General features: G+C 51.2%; 1 protein-coding gene across 1 annotated transcript in view; it reads left to right on the forward strand.

Moving 5' to 3' along the window:
• Nucleotides 1–22,018, forward strand: part of CCDC33 (coiled-coil domain containing 33) — a 100,527-nt gene that overhangs the window by 39,235 nt on the left and 39,274 nt on the right. Inside the window, exons 8-11 of the mRNA XM_025390319.1 lie at nt 5,547–5,676; nt 6,251–6,384; nt 7,358–7,429; nt 21,270–21,464. Of these exons, the coding sequence (XP_025246104.1) occupies nt 5,547–5,676; nt 6,251–6,384; nt 7,358–7,429; nt 21,270–21,464 (531 nt within the window). The remainder of the gene's footprint in view (nt 1–5,546; nt 5,677–6,250; nt 6,385–7,357; nt 7,430–21,269; nt 21,465–22,018) is intronic.

Consider the following 22,018-nt stretch of genomic DNA (forward strand, 5'->3'; position numbering starts at 1 on the left):
ATGTCTGGCATAGCAAAAATAGAACAAGACACCCCTTTGGAGCCCAGGCTTCATTTAAAGGCAAAGACATTAAAAGAAGGCTCAGACATGGGGTAGAGTGATGGTGGTGGGGAGGAGTGGGACAAAGGGGGACCCTGGGGACAGAGGCTTCAAACCCAAACCAATCCTTTGCCTGATTTCCCCAGAGTTACCTCACACATGGCCCTGCATTTGCCCAGAAAATTAAGAACCAATCAGCAGGCTATCCCAAGGGGCCCCAGAAGCTGCCTGCTTTAATGAGTGCACCCCCTCCCACCCCCAGGCTCTCTCTGGCTGCCTTTGCTGCCTAACTAATCTGGGTGGGAGAGGCACCACTCACTATACAGACTTGCTCCCAATGCCTTTTGCATGTGTGGGACCCGGTCCAGCAATGGCAGGACACCTGTTGAACATCACCTAACCCCGTGGCAGCTGGGCCAAGTTGGGAATTTGCTGGCAGCCGGCACAGAGGTGCCCAGGTGCAGCAGTGACAGAACAGGGGCAGGCTGCTGTGGTAAGGAGGGGTGGGGATTGCCTGGGCAGAGTCCTATCTGGAGGGGCACCAGCCAGCAGCCTGCGCTAAGACCTCACACAGACCCCTGCTCTGTCCCCTTTGAGCTTCAGTCGCCTCATCTCTACAGTTGAGGGGGTGGGATTGGACTTGGTAATTTCTAGGGCCTGCCCTCTCTGACATCTTGGGGGGCTATGATTTCTCACCAATTGTCACCGTGCAAAGCGCTGTTTGACCTGGGTTTGACCCCAACTCTGTGACTTACAGGCTGCATGACCTTTGGTAAGCTGTTCCTTTCTCCAGACTCACTGATTCCAATCTGAAAGGAGAACTCAAAGGATAATCGTTGCAAAGTGTCCAGGTCCGAGTTAAATGGGTTCCACTCTTCACAGAGCTGTACCTCCCCTAGTGCCAGCATCCCCTCTGAGGCCAGCCTCACCACTGCTCTTTTCACATCTGGCTCCAAGTAACAGAAACCCCAACTTGGATGGGCTTAAATACTAAGGATATATATTGTCACACACCACATCAACTCACGACATAGAATGCTGCCAGAATTGGTGGATGCTCAGGCTCGGAAGCATCCTCGAGGTCTCAGGATCTTTCCAACACCCCAAATTACCATCTTCAGCTGGCTAATGGCTCATGGGGGCACCTCACCCAAATAAAATGAAAGACCAGCAGAAAAGAGGGAGCCTTTTTTTTTTTTTTTTTTGGAGACTAAGTCTCTGTCCCCTAGGCTGGAGTGCAGTGGCGTGATTCTGGCTCACACTGCAACCTCTGCCTCCTGGGTTCAAGCAATTCTCCTGCTTCAGTCTCCTGAGTAGCTGGGATTACAGGCAAGTGCCACCTCTCCCAGCTAATCTTGTATATTTAGTAGAGATTGGGTTTCACCATGTTAGACAGGCTGATCTTGAACTCCCGACCTCTGGTGATCCGCCCCCCCTTGGTCTCCCAAAGTGCTGGGATTACAGGCCTGAGGCATCGCACCCAGCCACAGCCCGTCTTCTTGTAGGTGGTTTTAAGGAGCAACTGGAAACCAACCTCACCCAGCCATCCCTCAGCAGACCTCCTTCCTGTCTCATTGGCCGGGATTGGGTTACATGAACTTCCTTGAGCCAATCACTGAGGAGGGGTGTGGCTCTGCCTTGCTGGTATTAATGTGTAAGGTTATGGAGGCGGGGCCACCCAGACCCAGGGGCCATCTCTTGGCGATGAGGCAGGGAGGGGCATGGTGGTGGGCTAGGTGGCCCTCAGTGGAGCCTGGTGATGGCAAAGCCTGAACTGGTGAGTTAAGGGATAGATGGCAGGTCGGACTTCACCTGGTCTAGCCTGCTGGAACCAACATAGGGTGGGCGGTGTAAGTTACTCCTGCCCCAGCACCTTGGAAGGGGCCCATTGCCCAAAAAGCTGCTCCTGTGGTTCTGGTCTCCTACAGAGCTAGAGTGGAGTTCCGGGAAGCCATGTGTGCCCACCACCAACTCCTCCTCTCTCAGCCTCACAGTTGGCTTGTCTCCTGGGACCCCTTCCATCCCCATAGACCCTGCCCTAGTGCTGGCCTCCCCTCAGGTCCCTGCCATCCATTCTCTGAGGAGCAGCCAGGGTGTCCCCTGCCTAGCCCCTCCCCTGGGCCCCTCGTCACTATTACGACAAGGCAAAGCCCCACTCTCAGCCAGGTCCACAGGCCCTGTGCCCTTCAGCCTCCTAGCTTATGGCTCCAGCTCATACAGACGTTCTGCAGCCCCACTGGACGGCTTGCTGTTCTCCACACCCATGCTGCCCCCTCCCACCTCCAGCCTCCACCTCTATTGCACTCTCAGCCTGGAATGGCCTTCCTCTCTTTATCTACTGCCCTTGTCCTTCACGTCCTCCCTGAGGAATGGGGTCAGAAGTCATGGCTTTCTCCTCGCACACCCCAGCTCCCACAACCACAGCTAGCTTAGGACTCCACATGTTTGCGGGTGTCTGTCTGTCTGTCTGCCTGTCTCTCTGTCCTCTATCCTCTTGGAAGACGGTGAGCTACAGGGTCGGGGTCAGAGTCTGGCTCTAGCAGCACCCCACAGGTATCTGGCATGGAGAAGCCCTCCAGAGTCAACATTTGCTGAGTTCAGTGGAGTTGAACTTTCATCTTAATAGCAAAACATCCATTGTCTCCTTTAACCTCACAACAGGCTTTCAAAGTGAGGAGTTTGAGGCATATCCCAATTGGATAAGGGGAAAAGTAGATCCCAAAGAGCAGAAGGGACTTGAAGGTCACATGGCAAGGTTGAGGCAGACCCAGGCCCAGAGCCAAGGGGTCCTATCTCTCTAGATACCCCAGCCCAGCATCTGCTCCCAGCAACTACTCCTCCTGATGGGGCCACTATGCCTGGGCAGAGCAGGCAGAGGTGGGTGTGGGTGTGGGTGTGGGTGTGGGTGTGGGTGTGGGTGGGCCCAGGGGAAATGAGGCGGGGGGTTGGGAGGGCATGGAATGAAGGCTCTGTCCCCAAGGGGAAGCAGGTCTGCCTCCATGGCTGGGGGTTAATGGCTTTTCTGAAGATCACAGCTGAGGGTTAATGACATTCCGTAATTCCACCACCGCTGTGGCCCTTTCCATTAGCATCTGCAGGCAATGCCTGCCTCTCCCAGCCCCCACCCTGCACACTCATCAGCCACAGCACCCTCACCGGGACTCTGGCATCAGACTGCAGGTCTTCTAACTTCGAGTTCCTCTAACTTCGAGTTCCCACCACTCCTGCCTGCACATACACAAGAGAGGCTGACCCTCCCTCCCCAATCCTAGGTCTGAAGGGATCTTTCCTAGGTGACTTGCCCTGGGAAACTACTCAGGGAAAGGGCTGTTCGTTATTGGGCAGGCAACCACTCACCACCTCTGGCTTCACAGGCTCCATATAGACACATGGGTAGGTCCCAGAAAGGGTAGCTAGCATCTACTAAATAACCTTCTTCCAGGGCAGTAGCAAGGTATGGGCAGCAGGGGACTGAGTCACAGGTGTCCCAATGCCTGGCAGACAGTCCCAGCCAGGTGGACCCTCCTGCACCCAGGAGAATGGGGCGGCTCTGGGAGGGACATGGTTTGGGGATCAATCTTGAAAGATCACTCCCAAGCCCCACAGAACTCAGAAGCAACTTCTCTCACCAGACCTGTTGGCCAAGCTCCCGTAAAAAGTGGGATGCTCCCATCACTGCAGTCTCTGTTCAGGTGTCCAGGGCACCCTAGTCCTGAAGTGATTGCAACCCATCTCCCCAGGGCCAGGGGCAGACACAGCTGAGCCTCAGGCTGAGCCTGGACAAACCAGACCCATTAGTGTGACCATCATCAGCACCCTGCCACTGTGGGGGAGTGGACCTACGCTGATATTTCATGATCCTGCATCAATAACTCCTGGAGCCGCAGTGCATTTGTGCTGACCTTTTCAAGCAATGACTGATTCCTGCGGGGCAGCAGGAGGTGGGAGCGGCCACTACTGTTGCTGACAGTCCCTGGCTGGGGAACAGAGGCAAGGCAGTCACTCGGTGGGTCTGTGGCAATGACCCATAGCCCCGGGCTGTGCTGGGACCCTGCAGGGCTGCCGGCTGGGAGTTACAGGCTGATGGCCATCTCCCATCTCCCACCTTCTGGCCTTGGCAGATGCCAGGCTTCCCCCTGGAGCCTCTCCTCATTTCAGGCGTCCTCTGCACAAGATGTGCTCAGTGCCACTCCACATGTTTGCTTGTGCTGTTTTCCCATCCTGAAGACCTTTATCTCTCTCTTCACCCAGCCAGACCTTCCTTCAGAGCCTTTCTCTCGTTCTGCTTCCTTCAAGGAGGCTTTTCTGACCACCCACAGGAATATTTCATATAGCTCTCTTATTGGGCAGTGCTACAGTTAATACTGTCTTGTTTCATTGTTTGAATCATACCCATGTGTGTGCCCTAACTGCTGGCCTAGGGTGCCATCAAGTCCCCCGAGTTCCACCTGGCCCACACTGTGGGCACAGGGAGGCTCTGTAGTCTGCAGAGCTGTCTTGGCCTCTGCAAGGGGCCAGGGAAACTGTGTGGGGCAGAGAGGGTCTGGTGACAAAGACAGAGGTCATGTCTAACTTAGCATCTGTGACACCACCAGCCACGGGTGTGAACACGAGTGCAACACTTTAGGAAAACAGTTTACCAATAATGAATAAGGTGTCCTCAAATACACACGTCCTATAACCCAGCAATTCCATTTTAGGTACTAAATTGTACTAAGGAAGTAATTTGCGATATGAAGATATGTAGCAGAGAACGTTCAATGCAGTGTTATTAAAGGGAAAAATGGGAAGGGAGACATCAGGACACTCGGACATGACAGAATATCCTGAATTTACTAAAGTCATGGGTGACGAGTTTTCTGTGACTTTGGATATGCTTAGGTTTTACTGGTAAATGAAAAAGGCAGGATGCTAGAATGGCGATTATACATAAAGTACACACAGAAAAAATCTAGGAAGAAGCACAGCTTTATGAACTGTGTTTATCGTAGGAACACCAGAGGTGTTTTTCTTCTTCCTATGTTTCTGCATTTTCCTAAATGTATTTATTACGTGTGTGTTGCAGTTATTTATTTATTTATTTATTTATTTATTTATTTAGGGACAGAGTTTCCCTCTGTCACCCAGGCTGGAGTGCGGTGGCACAAACTCAGCTCGCTGCAACCTCCACCCCCCGGGGTTCAAGCAGTTCTCCTGCCTCAGCCTCTTGGGTAGCTGGGATTACAGGAGTCCCCCACCACACCTGGCTAATTTTTGTATTTTTAGCAGAGACGGGTTTTGCCATGTTGGCCAGGCTGGTCTTGAACTCCTGACCTCAAGAGATCCACTTGCCTAGGCCTCCCAAAGTGCTGAGATTACAGGCATGAGCCACCACGCCCAGTCAGCTTGCTTTTATAACTGGGAGAAACTTTGTGACAAATATAGATACACACAACCAAATATCTGAGTATGCCTTGATTTGGGAGAAGCTGTGGCCCCCACCACCTGCTCCTACCTTCTCCCTCCAGCTGTCCAAGCCTGGGGGACCCCCAGAGCAGCCCCTATGGAATCAGTCCTTCCTCTTCCAAGGCCGAGATGGAGCTACCAACTTCTCAGAAGACACAGCCCTGGTGCTGGAGTACTACTCCTCAGCTTCAAGTACGTGACCCCTGGTGCCTCACCAGGGCAGCCATGCCTCAGGAGATTTGTATTATGAAAGGGTGTTCAGACCATCCCACCTCTGCCTCCCACAGGGATGGATGGTTCCCAGGTGCCCAGGCAGCTTCCTAGTGCAGGCAGAGGAGAGCTGGCTGCATTCCTTGTCCACAGGCTAGGACACGTGGGCCTGTCCCATACTAGGTCTTAGCCTCAAGCTTTGTTTTATTGCACCCATCAGTGATGGGGGAGGGCTGGAGCCCTCAGAACTCACAGAGAGGGGAGAGGAAGATGGGCTTCAGAGACCAGCTGATCCACAGTCTTCTGCACGGTGGGATTGAAGCCCCCAAAGGGCAGAGACTAGGTTGATGTATATAAATTCCCAGACACACAGAGTATGTTTAGAGTTAGCTTTGAATTCACAAAGCCCTAAAGATGAGAAGGGGATGTATGTGCAGGGAGAGGCCAGGAGGCAGGAAAGCAGGCGGTGGGAGACAGGAGGACTGGATGTCAGGTATTAAAGCAGAGGCTGAAGTGGGGGCTTTGGCAGGAGCCCCAGTTGATCCCTCCCACACAGTGAAAGGCAGCCAGCCGTGGACCCTCGACCAGCCCCTGGGCATCTCTGTGTTGCCGCTAAAGAGCCATTTGTACCAGAAGATGCTGACAGGGAAAGGCTTGGATGGGCTTCACGTGGAGCGGCTCCCCATCATGGTGAGCCCCCTGCCCTGAACTGGGCCCCTGGCATGCCACCTGGCCCCACCCTGCCTCACCCTGCCCCACCTCACCACACCTCCATAGGAGAATTTGGCTTCTCTAGGAGCTTCTGTCAAGGCACCCACGAGGGAAGCCACCCAGTCTAGGAGTGAGGAGCTCCCTGAAACCCCAGAAGCCAGTCTTGCCTCTGGGACTATGACGAACCAAGCCAGAGAAATTGCCCCTGAGCAACTTGGGAGACAAGTACAGGGAGACCCCATGAGACAGTACAAGTGCTCAGGCTTTCAGCCAGCCAGACCCAGGTTCAAATCCTGTCTTGGCCCCATCCTCACTGTGGAAATTCAGGCACATTGCTTAACCACAAGAGTCCTCGTCTCTAAAACAGGAGCAGCATGCCAAGTACACAATTTCTGTGTGTAACAAGAGAGTTCAGAACTCAGGCTCTAGAACCAGACTGTCTGGGTTCAAATTCTGGTTCCACCACATACCAGCTAACATGACCATGGGAAAACTACTTAAAGTGTCAATGCCTCAGTTTCCTTGCCTGTAAAATGAGTACACGGCAATAGCACTTTTTTCATAGCGTTGCTGTGAGATTTCATGAGAAAACCCATGGAAAGCACTTAGAATAAGTTCTCAACAAGAATGAATAATATTGTTACCATCGTTCTCTATTTCTATGCCACCATTTCCCCTAAAATACTTCTGGCCATCCTGACATAATAGACCTCAACAAATGAGAATCTCTCTGTCAGATGAGCCTAGTGGTGCCAGACAGGTCTCTAGAGGGGTTTAGAAGGAATGGTGTGGAGGTGGTTTGCAGAAGCAGGAGGCCAGCTCCCACCTCCCTCCCACCCTCCTAGGTACAGCCCCCAGGTGACACCTTCCAGAGAACTCCAGAACAGTATGTGGGGCAGAGGCGGAAGCTGCCCTGGCCAGCATGGTCTGAGTGCTCCCTTCTCCTCCCCAGGACACCAGCCTGAAAACTATCAATGGTGAGGCCCCCACAGTGGATATCTCCTTCCAGCTGCTTTCCTCCGAGGTAAGGCTGTGGGCCAGGGGAGGGTCAGGGCCAGCAGGCACATGTTAGTGAGATCCAACTTCCTTCACAATTGCTGGCTTTGTTCAGGGACTTCCGGGGGAATGGGACTACTACTTTGGATGGAAGCATCTAAGGGTGATTTGAGACTCCAGAAAAACAGAGAGAACGCTGAGATTAGGAAGAGGAGAGCTGCGAGCAGAGGGCCGCCCAGACCTGGGAGTCAGCCTCTGACCAAGCCCAAGCCAAGTCTGGCTCACTGGGATCAAGGTTCTGCAAGGGTGAGCTAGGATATCAGTTTTCTATTGCTTTATAACCAACTTAGCAGCTTAAAATCATGCCCATTTATTAGCTGACACTTCTATAGGTAGGTCCTGTGACACAGGGTGGCTGGAATCAAGATGTTGGCAGGGTCGCATTCCTTTCTGGGGGTTCTGGGGAGGAATCTGCTTCCAAGTCCATTCAGGTAGCCACCACAATCCAGTTCCCCGAGTGGCAGACTCACAGCCCGGTCTCCTTGCAGGCTGTCAGCCGAGGCGGCTCTCAGCTCCTGAAGGACGCCCACATGCCCCCTCACAATGGCCCCGTTCATCTTAAGCCAGCAGGCATGTCCAGTCCCCATCACACCTCAAAACTCTGACTTCCTCTTCTGTCAGCAGCCACAGAAAACTTTTAGAAGTGCTTTTAGAGGGGCTGGTATGACAAGGTCAGGCCACTCGAATCATCTGCCTGTCTTAAAGTCAACAGTGACGTATAACAAACATCATCCCAGGTTCATCAGTCATCATATTCACGGGTTCCAAGAATGAGGGTGTAAAATCTTGGAGGCCTGTTTTTGGAATTCTGTCTACCACAGCTGGGTTGGTCCAAACGTGAAGACACCCAGGGCTGAGCCCTGCCTCCTGGATGAGCCTCGATCCCTCTAGCTAGCTACACCTGGTCTCAGCCCAGCTTAGACCCTGCTCACTTGGCTGCAGTGCACATGCCAGGCACCCGCTGGACTTTCCCCCTTTCCTCTCAGTGGTGCTGGGATGTGGGTAGTTTAGGACCATGAACCCAGAAAGTGTTTGCAGGGACTAATGTCCGCACCAACCCACTCCTGCCTTCTTCCCACGCAGGAAAAATATCCGCCAGCTCTGGGGTAGTACTTGGCTCTGTGACCTCACTCATGAAGAACACAGGCAATCCTATGGTGTGGAGTATGAGGAGTATATCTGGGCTGGTACCAGCCTGAAAGTGCTTTTACAAGGCCTCTGGAGAGGGCCTGAGACCCCCACTGGCACTCTCTGCTATAGGTATTCAGGATTGCCCTCTCAAGGGTAGAAGCAACAAACCCCAAGAAAGAGGCAGCAGAATCTTGGAGAGAAAGGTCACAAACTTCCCAGTTTGGAGCCCAAACCTCTGGGGCCTCTTCCCAAGGTATAGAGTCTGCCTGGGGCCACTGGCCACTGCCAGCCCCTCCCCACCTCCCTCTGCCTCCTGCCCCTTCCACTGGGCATGTGTATCCTAGGACTAAAAGGAGCGTCAGGTGCCCCTTGTCAGGGGACTGACTAGTGGGCCCAGGCAGGCAACAGGCAGGTGGGCGAACAGTTTCCCAATTGCCCAGGGGCTGGGCACAAAGGTCTCCAGTAATGAATTATTCACCGGAGCTGTGCTAAGTGCAGAATTAATCCCTTTCCTTCCAGCTGGCGGCCTCACTAAATTATCCCTCCAAGTCATGCGGGAAAATGCTGCCGAATTCATTTAGCTGCTGAGTGTTTTGATCTAGGCCTTGTGATTTTAGCGTCTCCTTCCCCCAACCCCCTCCCCCTGGAGGTGGGTAAAAAACCTTTTAGTAATGGATTTCTGAGAAGAAAGGAAAAGAAAGGGGATCAGGATTGGGTGTGTACCAGGAAAATAGTACTAGCAGAAATTCAGATTCTACAGCCAAGAATGTGCGCGTGCACACACACACACACACACGCACACGCACACTCTACATATACGCTGTCATTAATCACATGTGAATATCTACACACAGTCACAGACACACAGATGTGTGCGCACATACCTTGGCAAGAAGGACGCACACACTTAATGCATATGTACATGCTCTCACATACATGCAAACTGACACACAGGCGTTTTCACACCTGTAGTGGCACACACAGAAGCTAAATCTCTTTGTAGTGGAAATATTTCTTGGTAAACTATCCAAGAATTGGCCAATAACTGACTCCCTTTGATTCCAGAATCTTAAAGACCAGGTTAGAAGCCTGAGTATAAAGTGCTAATGTGGTTAAATTAAATTCACCGTAAAGTCCTTGCAGCCACAGCACCCATTCATTCATTCTTTTATTCCATGTATATTTGATGAGGAGTCACTGCATGTCAGGAACTATGCAAGGCAAGAAGTAGAATTTTGGCTGCCATTGTGGATTGAAATGGGGAGAATGAGGGGTTGGCAGCCATGGACCTCATTCTGCTTTGAGCTCACACCTTCATTGGGCTTGGACATGGCTCTCTAGTGTCTGAGCCCTTTTGGCATCCTTCTCCCTAAGGAATGACAGAAAAGTGTTGAGAATTCATGAACAGGTCAGATGGCATTGCAGCTAAGTCTAAAGGGACCCATCCCCTTCTCCACCCCTCATTACCACCTTCACTGCAATACCATCATTGTTCTCTATGCAACTGCAAACATTTATGAAGCACCCACTATGAGCAATTGCTGTTCTGGATTTTAGGAATATTACATTGAAGAAGAAGAAAAAAACCAATAAGGCCTTGTCTTCGTAAAGCTTGCGTTCTTAGCAGGGAGTATGGAACAGACAATAAACAAATAGTTCATAAGCAGATATCAGCTAATGATAAGGGGTCTGAGGAAATTCAAACAAGGTCACATGATACGGAGTCCTTGAAGGGGCTATTTGGACTCCTCATGGTAGCTGAGTACAGTTATGAGCTAAGCTGCTATAACAGAGATCAGGTTCCTGCCCCCTTATTGTTGCGCCTAAAGTGTTGCCTGCAACTTCATCATGGAAGGTACCTGGTATTCATCTCTGCATCCTAGACTTCGGGAAGGCAGCGGCAGGGCTGGGGCCATCAACTCTTCCACCCTTTAAATCAAATATTGCACAATGGGTCCAGAAGACACCACCTGACACCTGGAGGTCTTAGAGTCCTATGGACACTCTAGCTGCCGAGGCTTGTGATAGTGGGCCTCTCAGGCCCCTTATTCACATGGTCAACAACTCCATCCTAGGGGCAGCTCTTTGCACGTGGTCAGACGTGATCAGTGCTGCCACAGAGTGGAAATGCTTCAGGAGAAATGAATGTGCATGCCCTATTTGGGCCCAGCCCCAGCCCGAGGACATAGGGCTTCCCCTATGAGCCTCCATGTCCAGGAGTTTCGGGCACAGGCTGTCCTGGATAATTGGACATTTTGGTGAACACAGCTTCCCCACACCCACCACCCCCACATCACCCATTCTCAGGGCTCTCAGAACCAGCATGGCGAAATTTGCAAATAGGCAGAGACAGAAGGTGTCTCTCTCAACAGCCCACCCTGGACGGCAATCTCCTTGGCAGCAAGTGGTCATCCCAGCCTCTTCTCCTGCGCTGCCGTGATGGAGAGCTCACTACCTCCAGGAACAGGCCTTCCCATGACTGAGTGGTAGAAATGGCCACCCTACATTGAGCTCAACCTGCCTCCTGGGGCCCTCCCTCTGCCCCAAGCTCCTGGCTTTGCCCCTGAGGCTGCAGGGCAACCCCAGCAAGCCTCCTACATAGATCCCATAGTCAACCAACACTTTTGAGGGCAGACAAGATAACAAAGCCTGCAGTCTCAGTGAATGGCAAGAGGTGTTGGTCTCTGGTTTGGAATATTGCACTTGAAGGTGGCTGGTTCGTGATAGGTTCATTTTTTACCCTCTGGTGGGACTTCTCTAGTCATTTGCTGCTTAAAGTGATCTGCCTTAAGATGGTTTGTGTGTGTAGGCGAGTATATGAACACACACAGATCACACAAAAACTAGAAAAACATGTACACTCATATACAAAAACATACACACAGAAAACTTCCCTTTATTGCACATTCAGTGGGGGCTGGCCTTTGAGATCGATTAGGCTCTAAAAATCCATGAGTTTGGCTGGGTGTGGTGGCTCACGCCTGTAATCCCAACACTTTAGGAGGCTGAGGCGGGTGGATCACGAAGTCAGGAGTTCAAGACCAGCCTGGCCAACGTCGTGAAACCCTGTCTCTACTAAAAATACAAAAATTAGCTGTGGTGGTGGGCACCTGTAATCCCAGCTACTTGGGAGGCTGAAGCAGGATAATAACTTGAACCTGGGAGGTAGAGGTTGCAGTGAGCCAAGATGGCGCCACTGCACTCCAGCCTGGACAACAGAGCAAGACTTTGTCTAAAACAAAAAAAACAAAAAACAAAAAACAAAAAACTCCATGAGCCTATGGCCACTCCACATACACATACACATAAACACATACACACACACTTTGGTCTCCTCCATTCCCCCTCTGATCTCGGCCTCTTCTCTTTGAAGAGTGTGATGTGGTCCCCGGGGAGTCTACACTTCCCCAGGCAAAGCAGCTTGGCTCTCTTAATGAACTGGTTTCGAGATCCCACAGTATCCTGGGTGCCCTCCAGCTTGCAGCTAGCCTCTTTGAAGTGAGGCCCACACTTACCAGATTTTCTGGGCTGACCATGTGGATTGGAACCTGGGATGCGCGCAGTAGGTGCTCATTGCATCGGTTCCTGCCTCTCTGCCTGGAATGCACCTCCCCATGAGGTGGGACAAGTTCATACCGTCATCTTGGTATACAGCAACGTTTCTCTTCTTGGGTTTAAGATTTGGGATCCATCGCCTTGCCCAGATGGGGCACCAGGCAGAAGTAGGGCCTCTCAGATGGGTGGCCACACCCTCCTCAGCCCACAGCCCCCAGACATGCTGGGAGGACTTGAAACCCCCTGGCTTCCTGGGAGTATAGAGAGGGTACATTTGAGGAGAGGTGGTGGTGACACCTGCTGCCGCCACTGAGGGCAGGGGCAGCTGCCATGGTCCCATCTGACCTTCCCCCTCCCTCTTCCCCTCACAGGGAGGGAGTGGGGCAAGTCTTTGATGCTACTCTGGTGGCTTCTTTTCAGACTAGTTACAAAGATCTCTCTGGAGACCAGCCCAGAGTGAGGATGAGTGGCCACTTAGCAAATACAGAGGAGAGGGCAGGGAACAGGCAGCATCACGCTGGCTTCTGAAAATTTTTTATAGATTTTTTGTAAGCCACACATGACACTCCTGGGCTAGTCCTTAGAGAAACCACAACACAAACCTCCCTCCATTTCTTCCCCAAGCACAGCGACCTGAATGGGCCAGTGTCCAGAACAGTACAGCTGTCTCCTCCACTGGTTCTGCCTTCTGAAGGCTGTTCCCACCCACAAGACTCCACCTCTGAAAACACTACCATAAGGATGGATCCAGAGAAAGAGACCCTTTCCCTGCCACCATCTCACACCATCCCTCATTGCCCTCCCTCCCACACACAAAGCCTCTGCCCGCCTGTCCTCTCATTGCCTCAGGTCAGTTGGCAGGAGGCAGAGGAGACAGATCCACCCCTTGCCCACAGGTGCCCTTTCCCTCACCTGCTCAGGTTCTAGGTCCAGTGTAGAGCTCTTCCCTTCCCATCCAAAGGAAGCTTAGAGCTGGGTGCAGTGGCTCTGGAGAGATTAAAATCTGTACACCTGTAATCCCAGCACTTTGGGAGGCTGAGGTGGGCAGATCACCTGAGGTCAGGAGTTCGAGACCAGCCTGGCCAACATGGAGAAATCCTGTCTCTACTAAAAATACAAAAATTAGCCGGGTGTAGTGTCAGGAGCCTGTAATCCCAGCTACTAGGAGGCGGAGGTTGCAGTGAGCCAAGATCGTGCCACTGCACTCCAGCCTGGGAAACAGAGCAAGACTCTGTCTCAAAAAACAAAAAACAAACAAATCAAAGGAAGCTTAGAATGGGGCGGGAGAGATATGAGAGTCTGTGCTTTCACAAGGCCAACCTGGCCCCCAGGTCACGGACTCTCAGTGTGGGACCAGGGCTGGCCATCCCACCTCTCCTCCTACGCTGCCATGAGGGAGGCTCCTACCTGCTTTCCAGAATGCCTGAATCTCCCCATAGTGCTCCCTGCCTTGGGGACAATATTGGCCTCCCTTGGTGATCTTGCAACTCCCATGCTCCCCACTCCAGAGAAGGAGCTGAACGGTCCCTCCAGAACAGACACAGAGAGTTTGACAGACTCTACTTGGCCATTTCCCATGACAGAGAGCTCATTACCACCCAGAAAGGCCTCTCCATCCTCTACTAGCTCCTTTCTAAACTTCCTCTGTCTTCTGTCTCTCTTCAGTTTCCTCCCTCTGGCCCTGCCTTTTCCTCCCAGAGGCCCGCTCCAGAGAAGTCAGGGCCTGTGACCATGTCAGCCCTACCGACATTTGCAAACTATTTATGGCATCTCCAGCCTGAACCCACTCTCCTTCCTCTTCCTCTTTGTAGCACTTGGTTTCTGATTATTGTCCTGCTGGTTGTCTCCTCTTGACAACATTCCTCTTAAAGTATCCCCCAAAACTGTGGGGCCCAATCAGCATTAGAGGTAGAGTAGGACCATCACTCCCTCTCTCTGAATACATTCTCCCCTTTGGTGCAGCTGAAGCCTAGCTTTGGTTCTATTTTAGCATTTATCAAAGCAGTGAGGGTCCGTTTAGAGCCAGAGTCTCACTCTGGCACATCAGTAGGCAACATGTCTGCATCTTGCCTTCCTGCTGTTCTATATTGAACTTAGACAGGGTTTCTCCCCTGTGGTGTTTCACCTTTTTCATCTCAGCCCATCTTCGAAGCTTGAGATCATTCTGGACCCTGATTCTATCATGCAACACACAGTCCGATCTGTACCCCCAACCCCAAGCTTCAGGTCATCCGTGGAGGTGGCCAGGACACTTGAAGTGTTGCAGTGTCCACCTTGTAATCCTGTAGACCTGGGCTTGAATCTGGATCTTCCATTTGATCTTAGCCATCCTGAGTTTCACTGTTCTCATCCATAAAAGGGGATTGTAATCCCTACCAGCCAGGAACATAGTGAAGATTGAATGAGGGAGCATGTGCAGATGCCTAACACAGTGTCCTGCAGATGCTCGGTAAAGGATCTCTTAGTGTCGTTCACCCAGGTTTCTGACAAACGTGCTGAACTCATCAGGGATGAGGACAGGGCTCCTGGGGGAGGGGAGATGGTAGAGCCCTGTGAACCCATCACTCGGCACCTGCCCCTCATGACAGCTGCTCCACCAGCTTCACATCCATAAAGACATCAGGAGGCCTTGTCAAGTGCTGAAGATAAACATCGCCAGCACCACATTTGGTCTCGCTGCAATTTTCCGAGAATAAAGAAATGGGAAAAGTGACAGACAATCATCTCTCCAGAAGCCAGATTTGCTAAAGTCCTCAATGTACCCTGCCCTGAGTTGGAGGCTGTGGAGCCTAGGAGCTCGCAGGCCAGAGTGGGAAGGGCTGGACCGAGAGGCATACTGCTTCCAATTGCTAGTCATTCAGAAGACCTGCTTTAGCTCATCTCAAATGCCTCATCAGGCTGGGCATAGTGGCTCACGCCCATAATCCCAACACTTTGGGAGGCCAAGACGGGCAGATTACTTGAGCTCAGGAGTTTGAGACCAGCCTGGGCAACATGGCAAAACCCCATCTCTACTAAAAACACAAAAATTAACCAGGTATGGTGTTGTGCACCTGTAGCCCTAGCTACTTGGGGGCACTGAGGCAGGAGGATTGCTTGAACGTGGGAGGTTTAGGCTGCAGTGCGCTATGATGATGCCACTACACTCCAGCCTGGGCAACAGAGTGAGACCCTGTCTCAATTATTTTTTAAAATACCTCACCAACCACAGGACCCAGTGTTGCCTTGAGAATGTGAGCCTACAACTCCCGGCTGCAGATGGAGTATATTAAGTCAGAATGCAGAGATGACTGAGGAAACTGGACTTTGGACACTCCCTTCCCTTGCTCTGCTCTCCCTGTGAGCCCAGTGCATAATTGGTAGATTGAAGAAGGGGGAGGGAAGGAATAGAGAGAGACATGGCAGAAGCTTCTAGACAAAACTTCTCAGAAAATGGGAGTTGGTCTTGGGATTCCCCCCTACTCAAAGCCCAACCACCTTAGCATAGACCTCCCTTCAGTCCCTTCAGCCAAGATGTATCGCTGGCCCAGCCAAGGTCATTCATTCATTAACCATTTATTAGATTTCTTTTTTTTTTTTTTTTTAGACGGAGTCTCGGCCTGTCGCCCAGGCTGGAGTACAATAGCATGATCTTGGCTCATTGCAACCTCCGCCTCCTGGGTTCAAACGATTTTCCTGCCTTAGTCTCCCCAGTAGGTGGGATTACAGGCGCCTGCCACCATGCCCAGCTAATTTTTGTATTTTTAGTAGATATGGGGTTTCACCATGTTGGCCAGGCAGGTCTCAAACTCCTGACCTCATAATCTGCCTGCCTTGGCCTCCCAAAGCCATTTATTAGATTTCTAACCTGTGCCGAGCAGTAAAGCACCCCAACAGATCACTACCACCCATCTTACTAAGGGTCCTGGTTGACATTGGTGCATTGAGTATACAGAGGTCAGGGGAAGTGTCACAGAAAGGCATGGTTTGAGCTCTGTTCCAAATAGTGGGTTGGAAATTGGCAAAGCAATGGTGCTTCAGGCAAAGGGACCCCCATATGCAAAGACATGGAGGCATGACAGTGTCTGGAGCACATGACATATGGGAACTGTAATGGGCAGTAAGACTAGAAAGCTAGATGAAGTCTAGATTGTAGAAGACCTGGGTGTTAGGGTGCAGGGTGAGGACTTTATCATAAAGTGGCAGGAAACTAAGAAAGGTCTTGGAGCAGCAGTAGGATGTGATCTCAACTATGTTGGAAAAGTCTCTCTGCATAAGAATAGAGGAACCCAAGGGAAAAAATTAAATTCAGAAAGCCAGGTTTCAGGGTAGCAAGAGTGAGCCCACAGTCAAACCACTGAGTCACAGGCAGGACTTCCATACTAAAATCCTCAACAGAATTTTTAAAAATTCTTATCAGTGGCTCAGCTCTCCTGGCCTCACAACTTGCTTTGGGATTAACCCTCTAACAAACACCACTTTCTGGCAAATGAATCATGGTCCCACCAAGGATTAACACTGGGATCCTTCTTGGCTGGGAGACAAACTCAGAGCTTCAAACCACTGCAGCTGCAAGAGCATGCAGGATGCCATAAATGAGGCTCGCTATATGCAGGGGAGGCAGCAAGCCCTCTTGGAGGGGCCTGTTGTCTGAGCTTCGCCTACAGCTGAAGAGATAAGAACCTACAACTGCAGCCACAGGAAATGACAAAGCAGTGACTGATCGGGGAGCTGCTGCACAGGGCTCATTACAGCGCTTGCCAGTGGGCGAGACACCCTTATCAGGGAGAAAATTGCATCAGGCCTCCTGAATTACTAGCGATTGGAAGCAGATTTCTTGGGACTCACTTTGTTAGATACCTAATGAGCGGGATACAGGCGGGCAGAGCCCAAAGCCGGCAGGGCGAGGGACAAATGTCTTTGTTAAACAGAATTTGTCAGTTTCCGCTCCAGGCCCCCTGGGGAGGGTTCAGGGCCAGCTAATTGAATTAAGAGCATGTGCGCTCCAGCGAGAAGGCTCAGGGCGGGGCGAGACGCAAGCAGGCCGGAAGGCGGGCACTTTCAGCACCAAGGACAGCAGCTGCAGCCTGGCTAGTCTGTAATTGCGGGGCAGGCTGAAACTGTTGCATTTTGCATGACTGGGGATCTAGGGGATGGAATGGGTAGGAGGAAGGCAGAGGATGTTGTGGGGAGGAGGGAGACAGTTGACCTAAGAAGCCTCAAGCCTGTGATGCCATTGGCCTGGTCTGTCTCAACAGACCCAACTCTGCTAGCAACAGTGAGTGCTGGGAGGAGTGAGGAAGGCGTGTCTTCTCCCCAACCGTGGCACTTATATGTGGTGTGGGCAGATGCAGCAACACAGGGAGCAGTGGGCTGAATGCTGGGTCTGAGCTAGTGCGTGGCCATGCATCTCTTTGAGCTTTCAAAGTCAATCTCCAATTACAGTCTTAATGAACCAGGATGTGCTACAGCCACGAAGCCACAGGGACAGGGGCCACTTGTCAGCCCCAAGCTGCCCCAGCAGGCAAGGCTTGTCAAATACAGAAACAAACACGCAGGCTTGTGGGGTGGGCCAGCAGCTCCCACCCTACCTGGAGGAAAGGAGAGTGAGGCAAGGCTGGGCTTGATTAGGAGGAGTTAGTCTAGGGATGAGTTAGTCTCCAAGGCTCTCCCCATCCTTCACTGACTCACCATCTCCTATGGGTTGGCTCTTTCTATGGTCTCGAGCAGCCTGGCCCTCTCTGTGGTCTCAGGCAAGCTCCCTTCCTTGAGAAGCAAGAGGGTGAGGGCATAATTTCCTCCCCCAAATGTGAGCTGATTGAAGCTGTGGAGTCTGGAGATGTAATGCTGACCCTAAAGAAGGAGAACTATTAGGGAGAATTTAGACATGATGGGTCTCTTGGTGCCCCTCACCTCACATGACAAAAGCAACTCCCTCTGAGGTGCCCTGCAGGATCTGTGCTGTTTAGAGGTCTAAAGATTTCACTATAAAAGTTACCTCTCCACCTTGCCTCCAAATCCCAGGCCAGATGGATCCTGGCAAAGTTGAATGGGACAGGGGAATGGGAAGGTGGGCAGAGACATGCAGGGTGGGGAGGTACAGGCATGGAGCAGCCATGGGAGCAGATCCTGGCCAGGGTCAACCCCAGGGTAGGGCAGGACAGAACCATTGAGTCTGGCAGGCACTACAGGAAGGGTGGCTGAAGCAGGGATGGGCAGGATAGACTTAAAGTCCATAGATACTCTGCCTTGCCTGCCCTCCTTCCCAGAGCCCACCCCCACATCACCCCCTAAGAGACTGATAGGGTAAAGGCACTGGTCTGGACTGAGGGGTTGTTCTCACCTTTATTTTAGCTTTGTGATGAAATTAAATGGATTATACATGGTAAATTTCAGAATCCACATAAAAGTACCTGGTGAGTGCCCAGCTCAGCTCTGACCAGGGGCTCAGTAAACATCAGCTCTGGGTTATTGCATTGACCCATCTGGTGCTGGGGCCACACTGAGTGGATGTCAGGGAGACAGGCTGTGGGGGAGGGAACTCCCTTGCAATTGTCCCTGCTTTCAGTACTGACGGGGGCACCTCTAGAGACCTCTCCCTTGATTTCATTACTTCTACTTCCTCTCCTAACTGGATTAGATGGCAGTCTATGAAATCCAGGGCATGGAGATTGGCTTTCTGCCTGGAAATGAGCAGAAATGTCATTATAGGTCCTGAATCAGCATCTCACCCCAGCCCCAGGGGCCACCTGGTCAATGGGAAGATGGTCTTTGCCCTGTATTTATGCTTTCCTTCATTCTCTCCTGCATTCATCCATCCATTCATCCACCCACCCATTCATCCATCCACACAATACACATTTTGTAGCTCTTCCTCTGCAGTCAATCTGGTGTTCAGCTGTTCTGAGAAGGAGACAGATGTGGTATTTTTTCCTATCTAAAACACATGGCCCAAAAACCCTAAACCATCTGACTCAGATGCTACCCTGGGTGTCTTCACGTCAGTGGGGAACCTCCAAGTGAAACCCGCCCTCCATGAGCCATAGCTACTGAGAGGACCAGGTGGGAGAGACCGCCAGGCCTGATGCCCACAGACAAAACAGGCCCAGGAGTCTTGATCATGAAGTGCAGTAGGTAGCCTGCCAAAATCAGCCTCAGGGTCCCCCAGTGTCCCACTCTTCCCATTCCCACAGTCTTGTTATAGCTGCTTTCTCTTTGGCGTTGTCTAGTTTGCACCCATTTGATGGGGAGTTGGGGGATATAGAGCCCAGACTTAGCCAAATACCTGTGTGTACTTGTGTGACTGTCCCTTACTCTATAGACATCGCCAGAAACGTCTTCGCCTTAATGAATTTCTGCACAGCAAAGTTTATTTGAAAGTGGCATAAAAGAATAATTACTTAAAGAATTTCAGCGGTAAAGTGAAGGGTCCTTGTCCCAATTCATTGAGTTAGTATGCATGGACTTTCCTATAGAAGAACCACTTAAAAAGAGGCCCACCTGCACTCATTCCCTCTCTGGTTGTTCAGGGTCAAACACCAGGGCACCTCCAACTCTGAGCGCATCTGTACGAGTTGGCAGTGTGCCCGTTGCTCTATTTATTTCTAGCACAAGACTCCAGACAGTGGAATAATTTGTCTGCTATGCAGCCAAGAGAGGATTCCAACAGCTGGTGCAGGGTGGAACTGGCTCACCTTTGAGGGCCCTGAAAACCCTAGGACTGCATGATTCTTTGAACAATGAGTATGTTTTAGAGATAACCATGAATTTCCAACAGGGCTTTAAAGTAACCCCTCCCCAAAGGGAGCACAGACATGTCCCTAAGCCCAAGGAACTTAAAGTTTTATTTAAAAAACAAAAACAAAAATAGCAGCCAGGCACAATGACTCATGCCTGTAATCCCAGCACTTTGGGAGGCCGAGGCGGGCAGATCACAAGGTCAGGAGTTCGAGACCAGCCTGGCCAATATGGTGAAACCCCATCTCTACTAAAAACACAAAAATTAGCCAAGTGTGGTGGCAGATGCCTGTAGTCCCAGCTACTCAGAAGGCTAAGGCAGGAGAATCGCTTGAACCCAGGAGGTGGAGGCTGCAGTGAGCTGAGATCATGGCACTGCACTCCAGCCTGGGTAAGAGAGCAAAACTCTGTCTCAAAAAAAAAAAAAAAAAAAAAAGAAAGAAAAGAAAAGAAAAACAAAAATAGCTTAGAGAGCAACATGAAAGCACAGACAGCCAACTGCTAGATCAGAAGAACCCAGAAAATCTACAAGTCAGTGTGAGCTGAGACGTCCAGGTATCCTTGGGTGGTGGGGAGGCTGGTATTTGAGTGGCATCAGACTTTAGACACATGAGAGTGATAATCCTGCCAAGGGAGAAGGAGAACAGGAAAAGAACATGGAGGGAGATGAAGGCTCATCAGAATATACAGAGAGGAGAGACTCTCTGCTTAATGGGTGGTAAGATTGAAGGATGATAGAGGAGATGAAATGGAAAATAGGTCTACATAGCAAAGGGTGTCAAAAGAGTAGAGGATTTTAGAAGCTGTTGTTGCTGCACCAAGTTTGGGTGTCAGAGATGGCATAGTTCATTTATTCTTCCACCAAAAATGTATTGAGTGCCTACAATGAGCCAGACACTAGGGATAGACAAGGTTCCTTGCTGACATGGGACTCATGGGGAGGCAGTTAAGAAGTAAATGCATTTTTAAATTTTCTGGTAGAGTAAGTGCTATGAACACAGTAAAAGGGGATAAATGAATAGAGAGTATATTGGAACTGGGATTACTTTAGATAGAGTGGGCCTCTATCTCAAAGGGCAGGAACCCTCTGAGCAGGTCACATTTGGGCTGAGACTTGAATGATAAGAAGGAGACAGCCATGTAAAGATCCCTGAGGACCTCCAGGAAGAGAACAGCAAATGTCAAGGCCCTGAGGCAGGAGAGAGCTTGGCTTGTTGGAGGAACAGCAAGGGCCATGTAGTTGGGGCCCAGTGAGCAAGGGGTAGATGGTAGGAGGTGTGCACGGGCCAGCCATGCAGGGTCTCCTGAGCCATGAGGAGGAGAGGCTTGGGGTGTAGGTGTGCTTATGGTAGATGGGCAGAGAGAAGGAGCCTGTTCCAAAGTTTCTCTGCACCTTCTCTTCTCAGAGACCAGAAAACTTCTTGACACCAAACAACAGCAAGGCTCTTCCTACCTTGGACCCCAAGATCCTAGATGAGAAGCTGGGAACCATCCAAGAGTCCTGGTCCAAGGACACAGTGAGCTCCACAATGGACTTGAGCACGTCCATGCCACGGGAAGTAGAGGAGGAGCCTCTGGTGCCTGAGACGTCCCGCGACACAGTGAGTGTCTCTCCCCAGGTGGGAAGGGCCGGGGCAGTGATGAGGCCATGGGAAGGGGACTTAACTGCCATCTGCAGGACTGGTTCATGCCTCAGGTGGCCAGCAGACCTCCCCTTAGGCACACTCTGCATGTGAGTTACCCCGAAGTCAAACTGCTGGGAGCTGTGGCTTCTTCATTTGCAGGGTCTCTTCACCTTTTGAGTGGAACTCCCGTGTAATTTCTTTCAAAACAAACATGCAACACTTGGAAGCCAGGGTTCCATTTAGGTGTGTAGGCATCAACCCAGAACTTCCTGAGGTGCACGGCCACTGGGTAGTGGGAAGCACCTTTAAGAGATTCATTTTCACTTATAACGGGAGAAACTGGGGCTCAAAAAAAGAGGACACTAGCTGGTCATGGTGGCTCACACCTGTAATCTCAATACTTTGGGAGGCCAAGGCGGGCGGATCACCTGAGGTCGGGAGTTTGAGACCAGCCTGACCAACATGGAGAAACCCTGTCTCTACTAAAAAAATACAAAATTAGCTGGGCATGGTGGTGCATGGCTATAATT

The sequence above is a fragment of the Theropithecus gelada genome, chromosome 7a, assembly GCF_003255815.1.
Source record: "Theropithecus gelada isolate Dixy chromosome 7a, Tgel_1.0, whole genome shotgun sequence".
Classification (NCBI taxonomy): domain Eukaryota; kingdom Metazoa; phylum Chordata; class Mammalia; order Primates; family Cercopithecidae; genus Theropithecus; species Theropithecus gelada.